The 24296-nt window shown below is 33.1% G+C and overlaps 2 protein-coding genes across 5 annotated transcripts in view; both read right to left on the reverse strand.

The window, feature by feature from the left end:
- LOC111054897 (glutamine-dependent NAD(+) synthetase) overlaps positions 1 to 14165 on the reverse strand; it is a 34400-nt gene extending 20235 nt beyond the window's left edge. Inside the window, exons 1-8 of one of the 3 annotated variants that reach the window (XM_039425372.1) lie at positions 13935 to 14165; positions 12055 to 12137; positions 9731 to 9880; positions 6822 to 6992; positions 6446 to 6530; positions 4576 to 4721; positions 2607 to 2724; positions 1375 to 1506 (exon numbers count right to left, since the gene is read on the reverse strand). In XM_039425372.1, the coding sequence (XP_039281306.1) occupies positions 1375 to 1506; positions 2607 to 2724; positions 4576 to 4721; positions 6446 to 6530; positions 6822 to 6992; positions 9731 to 9876 (798 nt within the window). In that variant the 5' untranslated portion in view covers positions 9877 to 9880; positions 12055 to 12137; positions 13935 to 14165. Of the gene's footprint in view, positions 1 to 1374; positions 1507 to 2606; positions 2725 to 4575; positions 4722 to 6445; positions 6531 to 6821; positions 6993 to 9730; positions 9881 to 11504; positions 11630 to 12054; positions 12138 to 13934 lie in introns of those variants that run through there. The other 2 variants (XM_039425371.1, XM_039425373.1) reach the window with 2 other exon arrangements.
- A 2393-nt stretch (positions 14166 to 16558) lies between these two features.
- On the reverse strand, positions 16559 to 23455 carry LOC111054895 (bursicon). 2 transcript variants are annotated; one of them, XM_022342020.2, is made up of 4 exons: positions 23225 to 23455; positions 21529 to 21701; positions 19248 to 19373; positions 16559 to 17442 (listed from the first exon to the last, which is right to left on the reverse strand). In XM_022342020.2, exons 1-4 carry the CDS (start codon positions 23256 to 23258, stop codon positions 17302 to 17304), a joined length of 474 nt encoding a protein of 157 aa, XP_022197712.2. In that variant the 5' UTR covers positions 23259 to 23455; the 3' UTR covers positions 16559 to 17301. The 2 variants fall into 2 exon arrangements, with proteins under 2 accessions (XP_022197712.2, XP_039281308.1); XM_039425374.1 differs by having other exon boundaries at positions 16567 to 17442; positions 21529 to 21698; positions 23225 to 23399.
- Positions 23456 to 24296: the final 841 nt, after the last annotated feature.

Here is a 24296-nt window from a genome sequence, read left to right on the forward strand (position 1 = left end):
TTAGGAAGATAAAATTTTTCCAGAATATGATTGTTTAGAACAGTATCGGCTCGTGATCTTTTAGCTTGGGGGTTCAACCTCATGATCTATTGGGGAGAAAGGTCAAGAGGATATAGATTATTGAGCATAATCAAGTGTAAAGGTAATCAATAATGATTTTAAGGAATTACCTCCCAAAGATTAAGCATATTTTCTACAAATATAGATTTTTTGTCCTGTTCATACTTTTCTTGTTTAATTTTTACTTTGGGAGTTAATTTACCATTATGTTTTATTTTACACCTATCCTCAATATTAATAATGTTTGTCTTTAACAAATACTGAACCTTATTCATATTTCTTCATCAGAATGCTGTTACGGTACCTAACACAATAAATTATATTCACACTCTCACTAAAACAAAATGGACATACTAGAAATACTCACGAATACACGAACCACACTAGAAATTACTAGTCTATAGCCTATTCTTCAACACGCAAAAAAATATAACAAAGAATGCAGTGAAATCTATCACAACTGTATACAGTGTATACCCGAAACCGTACCGTATAACCTCAAAACTGTCACGCTTTCTACTTCTTGTTTACCGCTTTTTTTACTGTTTACTGCCACCAAATTTGAATTTATTGGTTATGTTCAAGATGGCACTGCTACTGAATCCGTATCACGAATACTCACGATTCATTCCGAGGTTTACCGAATGCTTCACTTGCCTCGGCTAGGTTCGGCTACTCTCGGATGACCTCGTGGAAACATGGTTCAGACAGGATTGTGAACCAAATCTGTGCTAGTAAACCGAGTCCCCTCCTCTGTTCCACTACCTCACCCAGCCTTGTTTTTGGGTTCACATCGGGGAATGAACACTGCTTTCCACCACCACCCGTCTCGTCATACCATTCGGTGCTGTTTCAAGCAAGCCACTCCGGCACCGGCCACAAAACATCGACGTTAAGTCTACATAGATTAAAAATTTTGTGATGTAATTTCATGAGTATAAAATAAAAATATAATTATATGAGTAGAATTCATCATTCTATAAGAGTTGGTTCAATGAACCATTGAACAAATAGGACGAGCCGCCACTGGTTTAGAACCTACTTTGTAAACTGTATAAAATTTAAAAAAGTTCGGTGCATGAATGGGACGTAATATAAAATTAAAAGCGAATATTATAATTTCAAGTAAACTCAGCACCAATCCATCAATTCAAAATATTTGTTTTATATGAGATTCTATTCAGGAATAGTTGCTCTTTGTTACCAGGGTAGCATACTCAGTAAGAATATAAAGTGCTTTTTCAGGAGCTAATTTATTTCAAATATTGCAATATTATAGCCTTGTGTGATATATTTTAAAACGGCATTACTTACAACTTCCTCAACCGCAAACTGTCGACTTCTTTTGACGATTTCTCCATTGACAGCTATGCAAGAGCACCCATTGAAGAACACCCGCTGGCCATCACATCCTCTCAGGTTGCTAAACAGGTAGCAGCCACCTGCCTACAAAATACAATTCTCATCAAGTTTCAGCTTCAAAATATATTTTCAATTAATCTTCCAAAATGTCTATGATAATATAGGGTCTTTCAGTGGGACGGTATGATTTCAATAGGTGACTAAAGAGTTTCCCTGAACACTCCAACCAGAACTATCTCAGTCCAAAAACAACGAGTTCAGTATGAATTTGATGGAATATACTGAAAAATGCCATAGGAAAGATAAGAATTGCATAGATTCCAATGAAGGAAATTTATCAAAATTCGTTATTAAAAAATAATTTTATCATCTATTGTACTGTAAATGGCAACCTTTTCATTTCATATTCATGACCATTGAATTGGAAAAACAAATTTTCTTCCTGTTTGCGACCTGTTTCACTCAGAGAAAACTCACTAGTTATACAAATTTCTGATTAAGTGGACTGTAATTTTAATCGATTTAATATTTAATATATTCTGGCAGATCAAGACTAATGAATCCATTCATGATGCAATGAAAATCTCTATTATTAAAACTTACCCCGGCTGATGATCTACGTTGCAAGTCAGAGTGATTTGTACCTATAGGTTTGGATGGTAAAAAGGTAAAGGAAAGAATTAAGGAAGAGAGAAATGTAAATAAATCACTTGACCTCTGATGATTTTTGATGTAGCCAGGTACTGCAGAGAGTTGTTGGATCACGTATGGATTTCTGCTTCTCAGTTTTACTATTAATTCACTACTATTTTCAATATAAAATACTAAAATTCTCAAGTGCACTTTAAAACCAATCACTCCCTACGATCGGAGACACGAAATTACAATTAATAATTTCCGAAAGAAATACAAACAAATCAACGAACGAGTCGAACTGTCCTGTCAACGGAGGCAGCTATGCGAACCGACTGAACTAAAACTACAAGACAAACAATTAAGCAATTACGCACTAGAGTGCGCCAGTAGACGGGGAAGATTGAAAACTAACTACTCAGCGCCAAACTCCAAAATTCTAACGGCGTCAACACTCACTGACTGAAGAAAACAATGTTTGTGATTAATTTGTTTTTGAGACAGTAATAATGTTGTACATTAGCCTGTTTGAATTCAGAAATTCAACTTACCTTGAAAGTAGCCGATTTGATAAGATCGACAGTAATGTAAGCTTTCCTCAACTCCATGTAGGACCCGGAACCGTTCACAATCAACTCAACGCCATCTTGGCACATTCGAATGTGTGAGCTGAACAACAAATATAGAACACACTATTAGTATTTCAAATAATGATAAAAATACAAATATTTTTAAGGGAACTATTTTATTAGAGACCGACAGTAAAAATCAATCTACAAAGGAATATTAGATATTTGTGCATCTTGTGTGCAAAACCGGTCATTGCCAAGGTAGGCAAAATATCGCATTCCCGAAAATCATAAGGTGACGTATAGCCAAACTATATAACACAAACATGTTCTGACATGCAAGCTTTCTGTTTCTGCTTTACAATAATAATTAAAACATTTCAATAATACAAGCATTTTGCCATTTAAAAGCAAAAACCTAACCTACCCTTCACCTTTCAAACCCTAGACGGATTTTCACAACAAAGCTGGGCCGGGCTGGGCCGGGCCGGGCCGACCAGAGCCGGGCAGAGCAATGCGATGGTGTGGAACCCCACTCAAAGTTTCTTCATCTTTTAGGTCGTGTTTATATTTTACTGTTTGGCTATAAGTCAGCTTGTAAATTTCGGGGATGAGATATTTTGATTTTCCATAGCCAAACGAGATAGAACTTTGGCAAAAAGTTTGCACATCAGTTGCTCGAAATATTTTTCCTCAACACCAAGTTATTATCACTTTTATGTTATTAAAGGAAACAGTACTGACACTGATGTTATCGTTTGGAATCGTTCGCAAAATACAGCCGTGCACAACACGTGTTTTACCCACGGCTTGCAGGAATCAGCTGTTTTGCAAACCGTTCCCAGTTCAATAATGATTAGTTTTGCGGCCAAGTGTTGGGAAATAGTATCTTACGTCACATGGACGGTAAGCCGAGACTAGAATTTCATTTGAGCACTGCAAAAGACATTCACGTCCAAGTAACGTACTCCATTTTTTGTCATAATAATCTAAAGAAGAATCATTGAGAAATAGAAAACATTACCTGCTTGTGCTGAAGTTACTACATGCATTCTATAAGCATAACCTAGTTTACAAATTCCGAATCAGGAATTTTGTGGAAGTTGACAAGACTTCCTCCTGGAAGGTGGAAGCACTGAAGGTGGTTTTTTGTAGCAGTTTTGCTGTTCCTATTTCGGAACTAGGATTAGGACATACTCGACTGTAAAGAAAGCATTATGGTTTCATTACAGTAGAGTATGCTGTAATGAGAATCATATTTATGTTTATTTGTTCTGCAAACAGCTGTTTACCGGCTTGATTTCATGCATGGAAAACAGCTGAGATTGAATGACTATGAGAACAAATATTAAACAATGCTCTGATCCATCTAATAATGTTAATACGGCAAACATTATTTTTTTATTGTGGTTTAAAGTGAACAGTTCAATATTTTCTATTTAGTTTGATTTCGTGTCTGAAAGTTAAATGATCTGATACATTCAAAATTTTAGTTGATACATTTTTTTGGACTCGAAATTTTGTATAAATCATTATTGTAAACTCTCTAAAAGCTCCAGACTGGTTATTTTAAATAAGGTTAAAATGTGTTGTTTTAACCTGGTATGTATTGTCTATGAATAAATAAATCCATTCACATCAAGGGTGGGACTCATAAAAATAATAGTAGAATTTGAACAAAGAATCATTATGAAACCATAAAACTATGAAATACATAACATTGTGAATGTTGTAGGCGGAGTTGAGGCAAAAGTATTGACTTTAATTCGAGAATGATTAAGTTGAAGAATATGAATTTTCAGATAGTTGATATAGATATTTAGAATAATAATTATTGTTTTTTCTGATTGTCACATCTTTGTACTGTTTTCTGTGTTTTGGTGAAATAAATTGAATTAATGAATATTTGGGATTACCGTTTGTTATAGAATGACAAGTAATAGTTAATTACCTGGCTGGATTCCATAGCTCTTCACATATTTCATATCCAATACAGGTATCTCTAGTTGCGATGACAGCATCACCAAACGCAACCACACTCTGTCCGGTGTAGGTGGAAATGATGCGCGGCAAGTAATAGTCCTCAACCTCGCGAGGCTGTTTCAATAAATCAAAACTCAACTTCAATATTATCATCGTTGTAAAAATTAGAATTGTAACCGTTTTGGGCTTATAAGCCGTTGGTACTTTTCTGTAAGTTGTGTAATATTCTGAATGATTAAATAAATAATTATTATCAATGAATAGAATAAATATCAAGTTACAATATATTATTCTTCAATGAATCATGCAGTTGATTCAATTCACACATGCACCGTTTTAGCTGTTCAGATAAACTATTACTATAAATTATTATTTTTTTTTCCTCCTCAAATTACAAATTACAAAAATAGAAATTAAATAGTATCTTGGAAATTATACTGATCACGTATCCAGTTGTGTGATCAGATAATCAAAGTATAATTAACAAGGTAAAAACATTATCAACTTAAATAATAAATAATAAAAATAAGAATAAACTTGTATGAAAAAAATAAAAATAAAAGCTGTGAGTCTAGTCTAGGTGATTAAGATTGCTAAAACAATACTGAAACTACTGCCTGTAGCGCATGAGATAAATATTATGAGATAATTATTCAGATGACTTGACTTTAAAAATAGTTGAGAAATCTGCAAAAATATACAAAGCAACTGAACCTTTCTAGGTTCATTAAAGTATTCAATAAGAAGTGAAAATCCTGCACCAACGGCCTTATATTTTCCTTTCTCCAGTAATTCACTCTTATTAATTTACTCAAATCGCAAAGTGGAATCAATCACGTGATTGGAACACAATGATAAGACAAAAGAAATGTGAAAAAAATTGACATTGTGTTATACTGAGATTCACGTTATAAGATCAGTGGATAAGATAGGACCACAGAGTTGCCGATTCTCTGCGTTACCACTTCCTTAAAAAGTAGATGGCATGATTCAAGTCATCCCTTTAGAGAATATCTTAATTGTTCATTAATGTAATATTAATTATAAATATAATATTATATATTAATTGTTCATTCTTTTTAAAAATGATAAATTACATTTTGCTACTTAATAATTATTTCACATATCCAATGAAAGCTACATAAATAGAACTAAGGACTTCTGCTACTGCAAATATTAACCGACGTACTAAATAGCAGAGGGAAATTTGTAGAATGAAACAGTCCAAAAATTGCGTTCAGACAGGAAATCAAACCCGGAACTTCTCCGTTGCCGGCATAATATATACTTCAATATTCATAAATAAAATATATTTTTCAACAATTTAATAGCAAACTATCATGATTGGGATTGTAATATCTTGGTAATCCATTAAATTTATATATAGTCTGAAGACAATCTGGCAACACTGCTCAGCTAGAAAAGTATAGAGCTATGGCAGCTATCTGCTTTGCCTAATAACAGACAAGGATGGCAACACCAAAGTTAAACAGTTGCTGTCTATATGACATGAATCTCACTATAGGTTATCATATTATTGTGATATTTTTTGAGTTAGATCAGGTTTATGGCTTATTGACGGATCTCGAGTACTTAAGGCTACCTTAACCTGAACTTTCACTAAGACAGAAATTTATTCAAGTCGAAATTTCAAGATTATAAATCAAGTTATTATTCCAGAGTAATTGTATTAGGAAACCTTCATGGCTTTATTTCATAAATTTCTTCTAATTCTAATCTAATCTTTTTTCAAGATTAAATAAAACTATTTCATTATATTCAAGGAAATTTGTTTCAAGCTCTAACACTGTAATATTAAACACTGTATAAGAGCTTACCTTTCTCCATTCCGTGAACCATCTCGACTCTCGATAATTTCCATTATCACACAACCTCATCTTCGGTCTAATAAGAAGGATTTTTCTGAAACAGAAGACATTCCATAATTGAGAGACTGCTACAGTGAGGTCTACGTTATAATGACATTTGAGAAAGATAGGAGCACAGCGTTGCCTATTCTCTGCCTTGCCACTGCCTTCTATAGAGGATAGCTGATACCGGTATATCTGATGTAATATCAACTGTTCATTCTTGTTGAGGTTGATATAATTTATTTAATGATATTTTATTATTTAAGAAAATATATTTTTCAATAAAATTTATAAGAAAAATTTAAATTCATTAGACTAGAAGAATGCATTATTATTGACTTACCTATTAAAAAATACAACTCTGCAATTGTATGTGCAGTTTTTGTGCATTACTGGCATGCCTACATCGATGATCATATCTCGACAGATGGGACTGATGATCAGCTCGAGAAGAACTTCCCATGAATGCAGGAGAGTGTCTCCTTCATAGAAATGATCTTCACAACTGTAGCCACTGCAAATAAAACACACAACTCATGTTTCTAAACCTCAAGTTTTTTTAATCATATTATAATAATAATATCGAGTGACCTGGCTGGCTCAAGTCTGGTGACAGAGTTTTCAGGTCACAACTGATCAGTTTCAGGGCCTCTGACATGACCTAACGACTGCTTTTAATCATATTAAAATAGTAATACAACGTCATGTGAAAAGAAAATAGTCGTTAAATATTCACCATATTGATTAGAACAGCTATCTTCATGCATAGAGAATAACTTATTTATTTAACCGATTACAAATCTCATAATAATTATTATACTAATAAGAATATAGAACTTCTCAATCTATATGTGCAGGCTTAAACCTAATAGACTATAATAAAATATTTCTAGTGAAATTAAATTTTATTTTAAAAAGATTAATGAGTAGCAAAGATTACAAAAGCCTAGTAAAAGGTACTACAGTGAGGTCCACGTTATAATGGCAGTGAGAAAGATAGAAGAACAACGTTGCCGAACATCTGTCTTGTCCAATGCCTTATATAGACAGTAGCTGATACAGGTTTATTGATGTAATATTAACTGTTAATTCTCGTTTAAAATAATCAATTATATTTATTAAGCGAGAAATTATATTTTTCAATAATTTCATAATGAAGTTTCATAATTAGGATGAAATATTTTGTTGATTAGTTATTAATTAACACCTGAGTAACTCCAGAAATTAAATCTCTTGTATATGATATATTTCATTTTTTCTATCCCTTTCAATTATTTTTTGACATATTTCAACATCATTCGACTCTATTCTGTCATTAACTACCCTACTCTATCCAGCCTATTCCACCTCACTATACTCTTGAACTATTCTAACAAAAAAAAACCCTCATAACCTACCCCACTTGACCTATATAATCTATATTTCTATGATGTTCATCATTCTGGGCTGCTAGGTTATGAACAATGCTTAGACCCAGACATCCTGTTAACCTCTGTCTCGACTACTCCACCCTACTGAACTCCACTATACATATTGTACCCTACTTAACCTACTCTACCTATCCCACCTTACCTAACCTACTCTACCTAACCCACCCTACCTAAACTAATAACATTAACAACTAAAACATTGTTAAAAGACGAACTGGTAACAGAGCAATGCAAGAAAGAGATAGCGCTATCCGCTTTGTTGAATGATAGACAAGGACATTGCCATTATAGCGTGGACCTCACTATAGGTACTATAGTGAGGTCCACGTTATAATGACAGTATTTGATCAACTTTGGTTTTGCTATCCTTGTCTATCATTCGACAAAGCCGGTGGTACTATCCTTTTCTAGGTCCACAACGATGCCAATTAAGTTTTTGACAGTGTAGAAATATAATTAATTAATGGAGAGAATCGGCATCGCTATTCTTCTATCTTTATCCACTGCCATTATAACATGGACCTCACTACTTTTACTATTACTAAATAGGTATCAGTCTACTTGACTGTCAATACATGTCCTTGTTTATATGGCAATAAAAACAATTGATTTGCATACTCATGGTAGATGAAAATGATATAAATATAATTATCAGAATATTTGGGAGTTTTAGTGGAAATAAGATTCAACAAACGGCATAATGATCAGTAACTGTTGAATGCATAACAACAGATGATGCACATAAAAAACGCGGAATTTTAACAAAAAAATGGTCGATACAAGTACCGCTGGCCGGCCGCGTTATCTTGTCAATGCAGGCGACAAACCCCGCATCACTCAGCACATCCAAGTAGCGCTCCTCAAGAGAGCCAGGTGCAACGTTCAGCGTTCGGCTAGCCTTATAATGGCAGTAGAGAAAGATAGAACAACGTTGCCGAACATCTGTCTTGTCACCTCGCCTTCTATAGACAGTAGCTGATACAGGTTTATTGATGTAATATTAACTGTTAATTCTCGTTTAAAATAATCAATTATAGGTATTTATTAAGCGAGAAATTATATTTTTCAATAATTTCATAATATTGAATTTACATAATTGAGATGAAATATATTTTGTTAATTAGTTATTAATTCTACATTGTTAAAAGACGATCTGGTAACAGAGCAAAGCGAGAAAGAGAGAGCGCTATCTGCTTTGTTGAATGATAGCAATACCATTGCTAATCAAACACTGCCATTATAACATGGACCTCACTATATAATATGTACTATTCCTTTTACTATTACCATAAGGGAAACAATAGCGTAAGTAGATATTTCATGGTATAGGGCGTTTATGTCGCAACTGTTACTGTTATCTCAAGCCGATAGTTCATGTAATTCTTTCCCGTGAAGCTGTGTGACACTGGAAGTCACTCATATTGTGCCGTTCATACACTCTCACTCCAACAAAACAGTAAAATTTGACAATAATAAACAGTAATCGGCTTGAGATAACAGTAAAAGTTGCGACATAAACGTCCTATACCATGGGATATCTACTTACGCTATTGTTTCTCTATGCTATTACTAACCAGTCTACTCGACTGTCGATACATGTCCTTGTTTATATGACAATAAAAACATTTGATTTGCAAACTCATGGTAGATGAAAATTATATAAATATAGTTATCAGAATGTTTGAGGACATCATTTGTTATTTAATACGGATTTTACATGCAAGTTGAATCTTCACGGGTTGAGATAATTGATCTGACATGATGGAGTTTTCATTACGGTACAAAAGAGAAAAATAATTCCAAGATTATTTAATATATTTACCAAATCTCCAATTCGGGGCCACTACGAAACGTTGCTCCAGCATCTCTTGCCTTCTGAATGCTCTGCATAATTCTGTTTAAATTGCCATCAAAGTCGAGAGCCCATTGGTTGAGGGTGCTCACGGCAAGTGTAACCTTACGACCCATTTTGCTACAAGTAAATAAGAAATTATGATTAAATAGTACAAACATCAACTTTTGAATAAAATAAGTAGTACTGTCTCTAGGTGACGATTTTCAAAGTAGTAAAATTCCTTTTTCTACAAATTCTCAAGTAGGCCTAATCAAATAAAATTATTTAAACTGCAGAAGATATACGCGTATATGAATTTTGTTATTATTGACTCGAATTTCATTCATTTTCAATCTCTTCAATCTTTAGAGTATATCTATATTCATCTATATTTAAAAAAATGAATGTCTGTTTGTATGTTTTGTTTGTTCCCTATAGACTCGAAAACTACTTGACAAAACGGCATGAAACTTTGGGAATATGTTGTGTGAATATTGGGGATGGTTTCTGACCAGAAATTTGAAAGGGGGGCTAATAATTATAATATATTAATCCATTTTGTTTTCGAAATTGTCGGCCGAGCGGCTAGAAACGTAGAACGGGAAGATTATCATGATTCAAGATCATGTTGTGATATGATTTAGCATCTAAACTTACCAGCTGTAATAAGCACGTCACTCTGTGATAAAATTGTTTACTGGTATTAAAACGGTAGTTTTAAGCACATGGGAAGTCCGTATTGCGATGTAAATGAAAATATTGATTGTCAGATAAATTTCATGATTCATCAAAAAGTCAAGTGTGACATGAGATACATTGACTTTTTGGCGGTACGAAGTTCGCCGGGTGAGCTAGTAAAAAATAATAATGACATCTTTTCCATCCTCTCGAAGAAACTCGAATGGGCGGTAATAAGCTATTTATTTTTTATTTACAACAATATAATGTGAGCAAACGGAAAAAATCCAAAAATTGCTCCCCAATCAAAAGAGTTACATTGATTAAGGAGAAAATGAATAATATTCATTATGAGGAAAACTATTCTAAAGCTGCGTGTACACTGGAGTTAATAACAAAAAGATATTAACTTGACTGAATCGTCAAAAATTTATTTCAACAAAAGTTAATAACTCGTGTTTTTAACAAAAAATTCCTTGTTATAAAAGAAAACGTTATTAACATAATGTTAATGAATTATGTTATTAACATCAGTTAATAACAAAAAATTTAAAAACTTTTGTTATTAACTCCGATGTAAACGCAGCTTTAGTTAGTGAAGAACAACAAGATTATAATAAGATAGTCTTATACTAGGATACAATAAAAAATATGAGAAAGTGATAAGAGAGACCAAGAAACTATGTGAGAGTTATGATAATTGAATTTGAAATGATTTATCATGCGGTTGTTTGGTGAATGAAAGTGACTATTGGAGTTGCATTATAAGGATTCTGAAACTGAAACACCGTGAAACTTAATATTATAAGTGTCATTAGCTATTAGCAGTATATTTAAACAGTTTTATTTCATCTTATTTTATAGATGAAAAGCAGAGCCTTGAAAATGGAATATCAAATTTATATGGAAATTGAATTGCTCGAGAATCGTGTCTTACAAGTACTAAACAGCTCACGTATGTTGGTACAAAATTTCTACAACTTTAAGAATATTTTTATAACATCAAATTTGATGAGGAATTTGTAAGCAAAGTTGTAAAATTGGGTTATTAAACCAAATGCCTCAACAAACAAAAGTTACTTACTTGGATGTTGATTACGTTGCTAGGATACATCACGACTGTTATATAAAATCAATGTTCAAGGGCAATACAGGAGATAACTCAACAGTTCAACGGACTGACAAAATGAACTCACCTCATCGATTTGTCAACATAACTATAATTGAACATGATTCATCCAATTCTTACTAATCAAGATTGTTAAAGTTTCTGATGCTTTAATAATTGAAATAACAATGACATTATAAGCATAGCGCCTGTTTTTCACCAATATTCTAAGAATACAAAGTATATGTGATCACTTTTGTCAGTAATTTTAAGTTGACTTTGGTAGATGTAAATAATTTTTGGGTAGTAGTTCTAATAGAAATTCCTGTTCAGCTCTCTGTTTTCAACTTTTCCTTATGTAATTGCTAGATTAGCAGATTAGTTGTGACTAAATTGCACTAAATTATATGCTAAAGACTGGTAATTTACTAGATATTTCACTGAAATATTTCAACTACAAGCACTTGGCTGCAATGAGACAGGCTGCCATGTAATACTGCTGATTATTCGAGGTTGTCATATTCACTATTAATAATCATGTAGCTTGCAGCCGCTGAATTTTTCAAACGTTTTGTTAACCCTCAGCTGCTCTCCTTGACTTTGAAACTCCTGAGAGGCCAAAATACGCTCTTACGACTACTTTTGACAATTGGAAAAATAATTTTAATCATTTCACCACTTACTTATCTTTTGAAACCAAAAAGTTCTAGTATGTCGAAAATGTCATGTTTTTTGCTCAAAATGACGAACATGACTCCAACATAAATTAGAAAATAACTATTGATCGGATGAAAATGATTCAGACACAAATAGTGAGGAGACATTCTTCCCGTTATTTTAAAAGCCTATAAGATTCTTACTTATAACGACATACCATAATTCTGAGAAAAGTTATAAAGAAAAACATATTTTCGCGATTTTTTCAATTTCATAGAAAAATTTAATTTCATTTTGAACCTTTAACCCACAAACATTTTCATCACTACTGGTATCATTGGGGATGATATTCTAAAATCAATTCTGTGGTTGAATTAGAAAGTTTGACAAAGTCGCGGTTTACACGAATTGGCAAGGCTGTAATTTCCTTGGATGGAGGGCAAAAAGTCTCAACTTATTTTATATAAACTATAGGCAGCTTTGCATTGGTTAGGTGCATCCTCAATCCGTCGCTCAGTTGCAAACCTCTTTAGGCTGGCTACTTACGATGAGACATGCATGAACATGCATGTTTATCATGCACACACACACATGTTTATCATGCATGTTTTGTCATCAGCGAGAGGCTTCCAACATAAAATAAGCTACCATCTTATTGTCTTTTTTCTTTATGGCTACTTTTGAATATATATCTCAGTAACCGCGGCGGCTCAAGCCACGCTCGAGTGGTCCCTGAGGATTTGCAGCTTTAGTTAGCTTGATCCTCCTCAGTATTGGTATTTTAATATGAGGGCACTTTGCACGTACAAGATACATACTTTTACAGAAACATGTGCTACGAATGATGATGTTTAGGGAGTTTCTTGGTGACTTGTTATGCTGAGGTAAAAAGTACTATGGTTTAAAAGTTTTATTTTTGAACCCTATTTACTCTGATTCGAGACTCATACGCAATGATGATCAAGGCAGGCTCCCTCATCTGAGACGAACCCAAACCGTGTTGTCAGTAGAGAATGTCCTTGAAATATTTTCAAAGTTCTTTTTATGTAAAAAACCTAGGAAAGTCTGTCTTCTGTGGCCCAAAAGAATCTATTTCCACTGTCACTGTTATATACACGAAAAAAATTAATCTACCAGATGAGTCCTTAAGTATAATCTCGGTACGCCGATATTCAGGATGCTAATTTAAAATTTTGCCTGGTTCCATCCAAAATTTGGTCGCCTTTTTCTATTTGTAAAGATATAGATATGATCCTAATCCAGATGTAGCTACATGAGCATCAATATTATGCATTATGAAAAAGATAAATTGGACATTGGATCCTAAAGTAATTCACTAAACCGAGAAAAATTTCAAGGTATTAATCCCATAGCCAAAAAAGTACCAAAATATAGTGTTCTAGAGAATACATTTTTTTACTCCACATTTCTCAGTAATTACAAAAAGTACGAGTACTTCAAGGTATTCATTCAGTCTGATAATACCTGAGCTTACAAGAAAGATATAAAATAATAATTGCTGTATACGGTAGGTCTAAGTATAAATAATTATAGACATTTTTCTTATTGATTCTAGACAGACTTGAAAATAAAGTTGCAACACTGAATTTACGCAATATTCCCAAGAATATAACTTGCAGTGATAGCACAGTAAATTTATTAAAACATTTGTATAAGTTTTATTAAAAATTGATAAATAATAAACTAATTGAAAATAATGAAAAATGTAATTTTATGATGAAAACTAACCTCAAACCAATATTGTTCCGTCAAACAGTATGGTCCAATCTTAATAACGTTTATCTCAGTTATAAATGACACCTACACTACCACTCATGATCCATTAAGATAGAGGAGATAATTGAAACTAGTTTGAACAGTTTAAATTAATTGCAAAAAATTAATAACTGTCACCTTGATTCAACTTCAACATCAGAGATAAAAACAAAACAAGCGGCCGTGTTCCGTGTTGTTGCCGGACAGTCATACCAACCACAAAGTCTAAAATACATTAAACTATATATTTTTGGATTATCGCATAACAGTTGATAAAATAATTATAATATCAATATCGAAACAAAATTCAAAAATTCAGTCATGAAATTCTTCTATTGAGTTACACTGGAAAAATATAAGTGGGAATAGATTGTTTGCACTTATAAACAATTGACCGCTTAATTCAAACGTGCGTTCAATATGGGTCGCCGGCATTCCTGCAGTCAGTGGAAGTGGCAAAGCTGAATTTTTTATCAAATTCTACTTATTATACATGGCTTTTTGGTTTGAAGTTTGAAAAGTCTTGACGAGCTGAGAAGAATGAGCTGTAGTGCGAGAAGATCCGATCATTGTGTCGAAAGTTATAAGTGTTTGAAATTTTGATCCTTGACGTGTCCTTATAAGCGCCTCCCCCTCTAGGAGATCCGTAAATTAAGTATCTAACGGGTGATCTGTTAGAAAATAACCCTTCCTTGTATAACAAATTGATCCAAAATATTGATTCGATTGGTAGGAAAAGGCTTTGAAAAGCTATTACAATGTAAATTTTTATTTTAGCTGTGTAGGACATGGTTTTTCATTTTTGCTAGTATTCGATCCCCCTCCCCACAATACCAAATTTCAAAATTTCTGTGAAATCTTGTTCAGAATTCATTGTACTTTCACATGATTCACATATGTGATTTATCATCATTACTTCATAATCCTTGAAGTTATATAGAGTGGAAGTGGTGATTTTCCAGAATCATTTTTTAAAAAACTTGAGAAATACTCCTTTTTAAAAATCTGTAGCTCCAAAAACAAAATTTTAGGATGCTGTTCGAACACAATATTTATTGAAAATTTAATTGTCTTTAGTTTTGTTAAAAATACCTTCTCTAGAAAACATCGAAGTTTAGACAAAAAATTGAAAAGTCCCAAAAAGTGGGGGTTTTTAGGGGAAAAGCCGCCCTCTGGCATGTCGAATTCAGCGCCCCAAAACACATATAAAAACAATGAGGAAAATTCTTTCGGGGCTGTTTCCTAAAAAATGACAATTTGACTGCACTACTGAGTGTTATAAAAATGACGATTCCGGGTGGAAGATATTATCAAATAGAAAATATTAAACAAAGAAGACAATAGGTACCGTTTGACTATGAAGTAGCCTGAATGAATTATCCAAAAAGATAGTTTATTGAAAAATATGTCTGAGATTAAATATTGAACTAAGTTATTCCAGAGCAACAATGGCCAACAAAAAACCCTGAGTCTGGGAAATAAAACAAAAAAATTCTGTGAATCACCGTTGTTGATTTCAGAAAATTGAGACATTTAAGTTGTGGGGAAAAAAATTTGGGAGAAATAAGAGGAGGACCGTACCAAAAATGAGGATGTTGAAACGTTTTTGACATGACATTTCCAAATTGCAATTTCATGGTCGGAAAACTTGAAACTTTCCAACCAGATGTATGTAACTAAATAATCTATATTGATGTCCACGTTATAATGACAGTGAAAAAAGATAGAAGAACAGTGTTGCCTGTTCTCTGCCTTAATTAATTAAATATTTACATTGTCAAAAACAGACTTGGCATCGTTGCGGTGCTAGAAAAGGATAGTATGTACCTGCTTTGTCGAATAATAGACAAGGATAGCAGCATCAAAGTTAATCAAATACTGTCATTATAACGTGGACCTCACTATATAATCAACTAGAGCAATGTAATGAGCTTTATTGAATTTCTTTATAATAATATATAGTAAAACGTAACATAATTGACTAACTGAAGTGCTTTCTGTAGTTTTTTGCTATTCTAGTCCCTACGGTACGTACCAGACCACTCACTGTCTAGAATAGTGCTATTCTCTCATCCCTTATATTTTTTTAGTTTCGACTCATTCAACATAAAGAAAATTATGACATTATAAGATAGTTTTCAAGACTGATCCAGTCAAAATGGAAAAATTTCGGGGGGGGGATATTCATCCCCATATCCTGCCCTGGATACGCCACTGGGTACATGACTTCATTCAACTCTGAATACCCCCCTAAGTGATGAGGAAAGCAAAGAGATACAAAGAAGGTTCATTTCATCACGCTTTAAATGAGCATGGTTCTCAGAAGAACTCGACCGGCAGAAGAGCCTATATTTGTGCTTCTCAACCATTTTACAAGACCTCACCACAGATATAATTCTTTTGATATACGTAGCCGTCGTATCTCCTAATGTTAATCAATCCGTCTATTTCAAACCAACGTAGCGTAGATTTAACATTAGGAGATTTTCTAACTACGCTATAGTCAAATGTATGATGGACAAATAGGGTTTTAAATATTTTTTTCTTAGGTTTTAGAATATTAATAATTTCTAATTAATTTCAGAATCACTCAATAATTATAAAGTACCGTATCAATTTGTTTTATTCTATAGGGTAATTGGGAAAACAGAAGAGTAATAGCTGATGTGGTTGAAACTTATTCTTTCTCTTCCAAAAAATCAAACATTTACAAAAGTGCTACTATTATTGAAGAATGCTTCTAACAAAATATCATCACCATCAAAATATCATCCTAAAAGCCATCACAATATTCATTATTGATAATATTGATCACATTAAAACGGAATAAATTCAGTTCATTATCTAAATTATTATATGCCAATCATTCTTCACAGCACTCATTGAACGTATGAACTGTTTTGATATTTGATAATAATATTCTAACAAGATTCTAGTTATGAATTGAAGCTGGCAATTTCTATTTAGTTGAATGTTTTATCCTTTGAACTAAAACTAATTAATTTTCAGAATAAAAGAGTAATAATGGATTTTGAAAATTGAGTTTTTGGTGTTGTATAATTTATATTCAACTCAGACACAGAAGAACATGCTTTGCTTTGAATCATAGACCATGATCATAAATATTTAAAAAGAAAATAATTATTGGATAATACTGTATTTGTAAGTGTATAGACCACATACTCATCAGAAGCAATAATAAGTCCGATGAAACATCCACTAAAAATGAAATTTGTTCAGTTATATCATTATAATGTCTGTGGGTATAGAGTCAACACTCATAAATTATTAAAGCATTTAAAAATAAATATGAAAAAAGAGAATAATTTTTATTTATTTTCTATCGAGAGCTATGTAATCTGAAGTGGTTGTTCATAGGGCCCTCGTCAGCATAGCCAGCTATCTCTTGAGGTATTACAGAAGTCTCCTCAACTCCAGTGCAGGGACGACACATGCAATCCAGGGGAGCTTTTGTGTTTACCTGCAACAATAAATCAATCAATTATTTTTACTTTCCTTGCCCTATTACCATAGGTAAGGAAAGTATTGCTTTCCAAAAAAATTTAAGGTACCCTAATTTCATGATTTCCATACGTTTCATTACTTTCCTTGCCCTATTACCATAGGTAAGGAAAGTATTGCTTTCCGAAAAAAATTAAGATACCCCAATTTCTATACGTTTCAAGGTCCCCTGAGTCCAAAAAAGTGTTTTTTTGGGGTATTGGTCTGTATGAGTGTATTGTATGTGTGTGTGTGTACACGATATATAATCTCCCAATTAACGGAATGACTTGAAATTTGGAATTTAAGGTCCTTCCACTATAAGGATCCGACCCAAATAATTTCGATCAAATTAAATTTAAAATGGCGAAACTGTAGTCAAAAACAGGGCTTTTTGCGATTTTCTCGAAAACGGCTCCAAAGATTTTGATCAAATTTATACCTAAAATAGTCATTGTTAAGCTCTATCAACTGCCAAAAGTCCCATATCTGTATAAATTTCAGGAGCTCCGCCCCATCTATGCAAAGTTTGATTTTAGATTCCCAATTATCAGGCTTCAGATGCAATTTAAACAAAAAATTCCAAATGGAAAATATTGAGCATGAAAATCTCTACAATTAATGCTCAGTAACATTTTTACCTAAAATTTAAAATAAGCTCGAAATTCGAGAAAATGTTATTATTTCAATTGCAAACTGTTGATTCTATTAAATCATTCACTAAGAAGAGATAGCAGACTTCGTGTGTCTGCAGCGCTAATGTCCTGTCACCAGCTGGCTTTGATCTTTGAATAGTAGACTTGAGATGCATGGGAACACTAGCGTCAGGTGATAAATTTTCATAACGGCAAGGAAAGTTGTGTGAGTGCGCCACACCAGATTTTTGATAATCTTAAAAATTGCATAAATCTCAAAACCTCTATGGAAAATAGCAGTAAACTCAGACATATTCAAAAATTGTTTAAGAGAGAGTTAATACTCGTACCTAGGCCTTTCTTTACCTCTGAAATAATTTTCGCTTTTTTTAATACCTCTGCAGACCATTTGTAAGGTTTTTATGAAGCCTTCAAAAACCATCTATTTTAATGCAAAATTACTAGGCTATATTAAAGGAATAGAAAGAGAAATGGAGAAGTTGGAAGGAATTGGGAAAGAGAAAATGAAATGAAGTGGGTAACATTTCAAGGGAAAGATCAAAGTAGTAGTTTTATGCACTCTTATGTGTATCCAAGGCTCAATATTCTACTGTGAATTACTTATTTTTTATTATCACAGTAGCTTATTATCAAATTATGAATATAGAGATAATTTGCCAATTAACAGGACGAAAATCAATAAAACTTGGCATATAAACTATGAACATTACACATATGCTGTTGCTGGGAATTTCTATGAATTATTCCCAATGTATTGGAATGTTAAACTATATGTACACCCTTGAGAGTGTGTGAATCAGCATAGTTCTCCTCATTATCATTCAATCCTCTATTGTTCAAGAGAATAAAATGTTTCAATTCCAATATTCTTCAAAAGGTCAACTGTTGTTATTAATAATAAATAGTGATTACGGTACTTTTAGTGTAGTTGAGAAGTTGGTATTAAGGTAATTACGATATTCATATTAAATAAAGACTAAGAAATTGTCAAGAACCACCGATTTTATTTAAAGTAGAAAGACCGGTTTCGGTTTACACCATGGTCAATCTCTGATAAACTATAAACTCTAGATATAGATTTTAACCGGTCCCCTCTTCTGTTTATTTGATTTAAATAGTGATTACCTACCTTGCGAAATTTCTTTTCTCCTGGTTTTGCTTTTGGACAGAACAGAGACACACTAGCTTCCCTCTCTCCACTCTCTTGGCAGCACATGCATGATCTTTCCATTTGCCATATTTTTGACCCAGAAACCTGTAAGAAATAATCAAATTATTAATATATGAATTCGATGTGGAGCCTTTTTTAAAAATTATTTATGAACCTCAACGAAGTCTTCAAAACATTAATTGATCACTTTTGAACAACTTAATTACGACATAAAAGTGATTATTAACAAGTTCGTAATGGGAACAAACATGGAAGATCGAGCATTATTTGATATTTTCACCATCACCATTTTCTAGGTATGATCATCCAACTTGTCAACTAGTTCCGTTCTTATTCTATTCCCAATCTATAAGTGACAAATTTCAGTATACTGACATAATCCTGTCTGTGAAACATATTTTTTATCATGAAACTAATAAAATGTAGAATATAAATATAAAAAATGTCGTAATGTTCAACTTTCAATGTTCAAATGTATTTTCATTCAAATATATTTTTTTAAATACCTTATTGAAACTAGTCCAATTTTCAATAACAATTATTATTCCAAGTCATTGTCCTTAATAAAGCATCAAATAAAACTTTCAACACGATGTAAAATTCCAATAATACGGGTTGGATGAGATAGTTGATTTTTTTGATAATTTTCAGTATTTTTATTTCAATATCAATTTCATAAGCTCATTAGTCTCTAGTTGAATGGCTTGATCTATTTCCCCTTATCTTGATAGATTCGATTAAGTTAGAGTACACTTCATATATATTACAATTTCCAATGGATAAAATTTCAGTCTTTTTCATTTCTAGTGTGTTTTATTAAACATAAACCACCAGAGTGCAGTTCATATATTACATTTTCGCCACACTGCACAGAAAGCAGCTGTTTTCCAGTCCCTACGTAGATCTGAAAGACATTGTTTGCAGACGACTCTCGTCTGACGTCAGAACAGGTTTTTTTCCGGCCTAGGCCGGAAAGAGTACCCTTTCCAACCGCTAACATGGAACTAAGAAAGGTGATCAAAAAACTTTTCATTATCTGTGTTCATTATTCAATAATTAAAAGAATAGACTAATAATATCATCTTATTGTCATTTGAAATAATAAAAAAGTATAAACTCAACCTCCCACATAATTGAACATCATCTTTTAGGTTATTTAGACAAACCAGAATAAAAAATAAAAATACTTGGACAATTTCCTGATATTCAGATTACCTCAGATTTGCTAGAGCTATCACCTTCCACTTCTGCTTTCGGAAGTGCTTAGTAAACAACTATTCTCATATATACGATTGTTTATTTTTGTGTGTGGCGAAAAATAGCGTTCGCAACACTGGCAAAAATGTTGTCTCGGCTTACGGCCTCGGACTTGAAAACCGATTTCGAGCCGGTAAAATCTCATTTTCTGCTCTAGGTGCGAAATATACTATTCCAATAGATTGTATTTCAGTATTTTTCATTTTCCTGTGTGGTTTATTGAAAGTAAACTAGGTACGGTAGTGATAAAATAGCATTGATTTTACTATCTTGTGAATAATTAATTAGAATAATTGATAATAATCTTGCACTTTCACAACACTATAATCACGGTTTACTTGAAAAGTTTCAAGTTCCTGGCTCAGTGCCACGAAACGCGTCCGTCAAACAAGAAAACCGTGAATACTGTTGTAAAAGGGCAAGATTAATATTAATAATTTACAAGATATTAATAATATCTAAAGATCAAGTAGGATGTAGACAAAAGTGTATAGATCAGTTGTGATGCCAGCTATTCTGTATGGAACGGAAACATGGCCCATTTCAAAGAAACAGGAACGAAATATGGAAGTGACTGAGATGAGAATGTTAAGATGGATGTGTGGGGTTACAAGAAGAGATAAAATAAGAAATGAATTGATCAGAGGCACTGTAAAAGTTGGACCACTGGGAAAGAAAATGCAGGAGACAAGGATGAGGTGTTTTGGGTATGTACAGCGACGGGAGGAGGATTCGGTTGGACGAAGAGTGCAGGATTTGGTTTTGGATGGTGTGAGAGGACGAGGTAGACCTAGGATGAGGTGGGGAGATAGAATAGCGGCTGACTTGCGGGAGAGTGGTTGGAGGAGAGAGGAAGCATTGGATGGGGCTTTGTGGAGAGGCAGACTAAGTGGGAGGAATGCTGACCCCATTTAAATGGGATAAGGCACAGCCAAAGAAGAAGAAGAAGTAGGATGAAGACAAAAGAAGAAGTTGATTTTACCTGTAAGTAGCTGCTACATTTTCCTGTACAAGCGAACGAAGGGATTGGTTTTGGAACACAGCCTGGGTATTGGAGCACATGGATGACGGGCGTCACCTGACACTCGTCCGAAGACACGGCAGGCTTGGCGTCCTCTTGGAGGCTCTCAGTCAGCATCATGGCAATAACAACTGCTGCAATTGGATAAGCATTATAACTACTATTGTAATGTAATTGAGCATTACAATATCTTTCTGGGTTACACCAGCCCAGATATAAGCTACTCGTATCAAAAATCAGTCATTGAATCACGGTTGAAAATTTTTAATCCTGGGTTGATGCAATATCCTTGTACTATACTATCTAGGTAAAAATGTATATGTACCCTTTTTTTAAATTGTTTACTTACGACATGTTTCGGCCATGATGCCAAGTAATCACTTGCTAATGAATTGAAATAGATCACCCTCGAATAGAAATAAAAATTCAAGTACCCCTTTTTTAAATTGTTCACTTACGTCATGTTTCGGCCATGATGCCAAGTTATCACTTGATAATGGCATCATGGTCGAAACATGTAAATAAACAATTTTAAAAAATGGGTACTTAGATTTTTATTTTTATTTCTATTCAAGAGTAGCCCTAATGGAAAAAGACTATACTATCATCTGTATACTATCCTTGGTTGTAACATGGCATGGAATTGATTCAAGCATTCTCAATTCTGTTCATGGTGTTTCCGAGTAGAGTACCGTAATATCTTGTAACAATTTTATGATATTCTTGAACTGTACTGTATTGACCGCTTCAAACTGCAATTCAACTGCATGAATAACGTACCCTATCACTGCTTAATATGGATAAATAGCTACGTGAGTTGAGGGTTAAGTACTTATTGCATTACAGTGATTTGAATTTATTTATTTGCCAAGAGCAAAATACAAAAATATATGGTTTCAGAAGTTTGGTTTGAAGAATATTTTGAATACAGTAGCCTATATATTTCTCATAGTTGAATTTTAAATTTATTTATTTGCCGTGAGCAAAATACAAAAAAATATGGTTTCAGAAGTTTGGTTTAAAGAATATTTTTTTAAGCATAAAACATTGGAACTGTAGAGTTTCCTCAAGAGAGTATTATTAAGGAGATCGCAATATATTGATAAATTTTAATAAGTCACAATAGAACACTAAGCTGGAGCAATCTCTTCTTGTTTGATATATCAATTATCTGATATTTTCAAGGTAATCAAGCTATAAAGCTCTAATTAACTGTTTCAGAATATCAACTTTATCTGCGGGGTCACTGGTCACTTTAAAAATTTGTTGAAAATTTTCTACAGTCTCATTTAATTTTTCCAAGTTCACACTCACCTAGAGTTCTTGTTTCACACACTTTTTATTTGTAAAACAGTACGGTTATATGTTCTGTATACAGCTGCGTAGGCTCTATATATGTTCACGAGTCCATAAAATGTTGTAAGATTAAACACCGATAATAAATACATGAGTATTAACTTACAATGAGTCCAACTCTCTCATTATTAAAATCGATTACCGTATTATCAAATAACTTATTATGTATAGCCTTCATAATAAAAATATTATTTTCGTCACACTCAAAAAACAGTACATTATTTACATTAAATTCTTGATTTCTTTCCACTATTCTACACTATTAAGAAAAAAATTATAATACTACCTCATGATTACTTACCTCCATGCATGAGTATCTGAATTGTGGAGGTCATTTTCAAGTTTGATATCTAAACCTAAGTACTTTTTAAAATAACAAACTTCTATTCAAGTAACATACATAGATACACTTTTATAATCCTATTTGAATAAAGGAATACGAGGGTTGTGAGTGGTTCAATGAACCTTTTAATACTGGATCAGATTCAGAGGCATCCTAGCTTATAATGGTGTTAGAAGAGGGGTTGAGCGAGCAGGGATGATTTGATCCGCAGTCGCTGACTGCGCTTTGGCCAGTGGAAGGGGAAAATCCCCCCTCCTTCTCTGCTGAAAAGCCACCCATTTTCTACTAACTTACAGTTTTATCATAAAATGTAGGGTGACCATCAGTAACCACACGTTTTCCCTACGTGCAAGGACAGACAGACAAAATATATTTATTTTAAAAAAATGCACTTTACAAAGTAATAATTTTATGTACTCATTTTCAATATGAAACAACAACAAAGAATAAAAACAACCTCATGAATACACTAAGCCAAATAAATCTTTAGAAAAAGGTCTGCCTGGGCAAAAAATGCCTGTGCGCAAACCAGAGTTGGATATTACAAGTTTGATAGGGAGAAAGGAAACTAATTTTGATGCATTCAGAATTTTATTTAATATACTGTAATTATTATTACATACAGTGAATTATTGGATGGTGAATTGATATATTGCAATCATTCAATTTCTATTAAATCAGAATAATTAGTAGAATGATATTCCTGACTAATAATGACAACTGAATAAATATGTAGGAGAAAATTAGATATTTCACAAATAGTCCATACCCTTTTTTAAAGTATTCTATAGCGTTATCAATTATACTTTTTTTGTTAAAATGAGAATTGATATTGTGAAATTTTTCCATAATTGAAAAAACACAGTTCTATTTTTGTCACATCCACATTATTTTAGGCTATTATACTTTTAGACATGACTGCAGTTTCGTGTTGAACCCAACACATCTTCAGCTGTAGCGTTGGTTTCAACAATCCTGAAACAGACTAAAAAACTGCAGTCCTGAGTAGTGACTGTAAGTCTTATAAATG

The sequence above is a fragment of the Nilaparvata lugens genome, chromosome 3 (assembly GCF_014356525.2).
Source record: "Nilaparvata lugens isolate BPH chromosome 3, ASM1435652v1, whole genome shotgun sequence".
Classification (NCBI taxonomy): domain Eukaryota; kingdom Metazoa; phylum Arthropoda; class Insecta; order Hemiptera; family Delphacidae; genus Nilaparvata; species Nilaparvata lugens.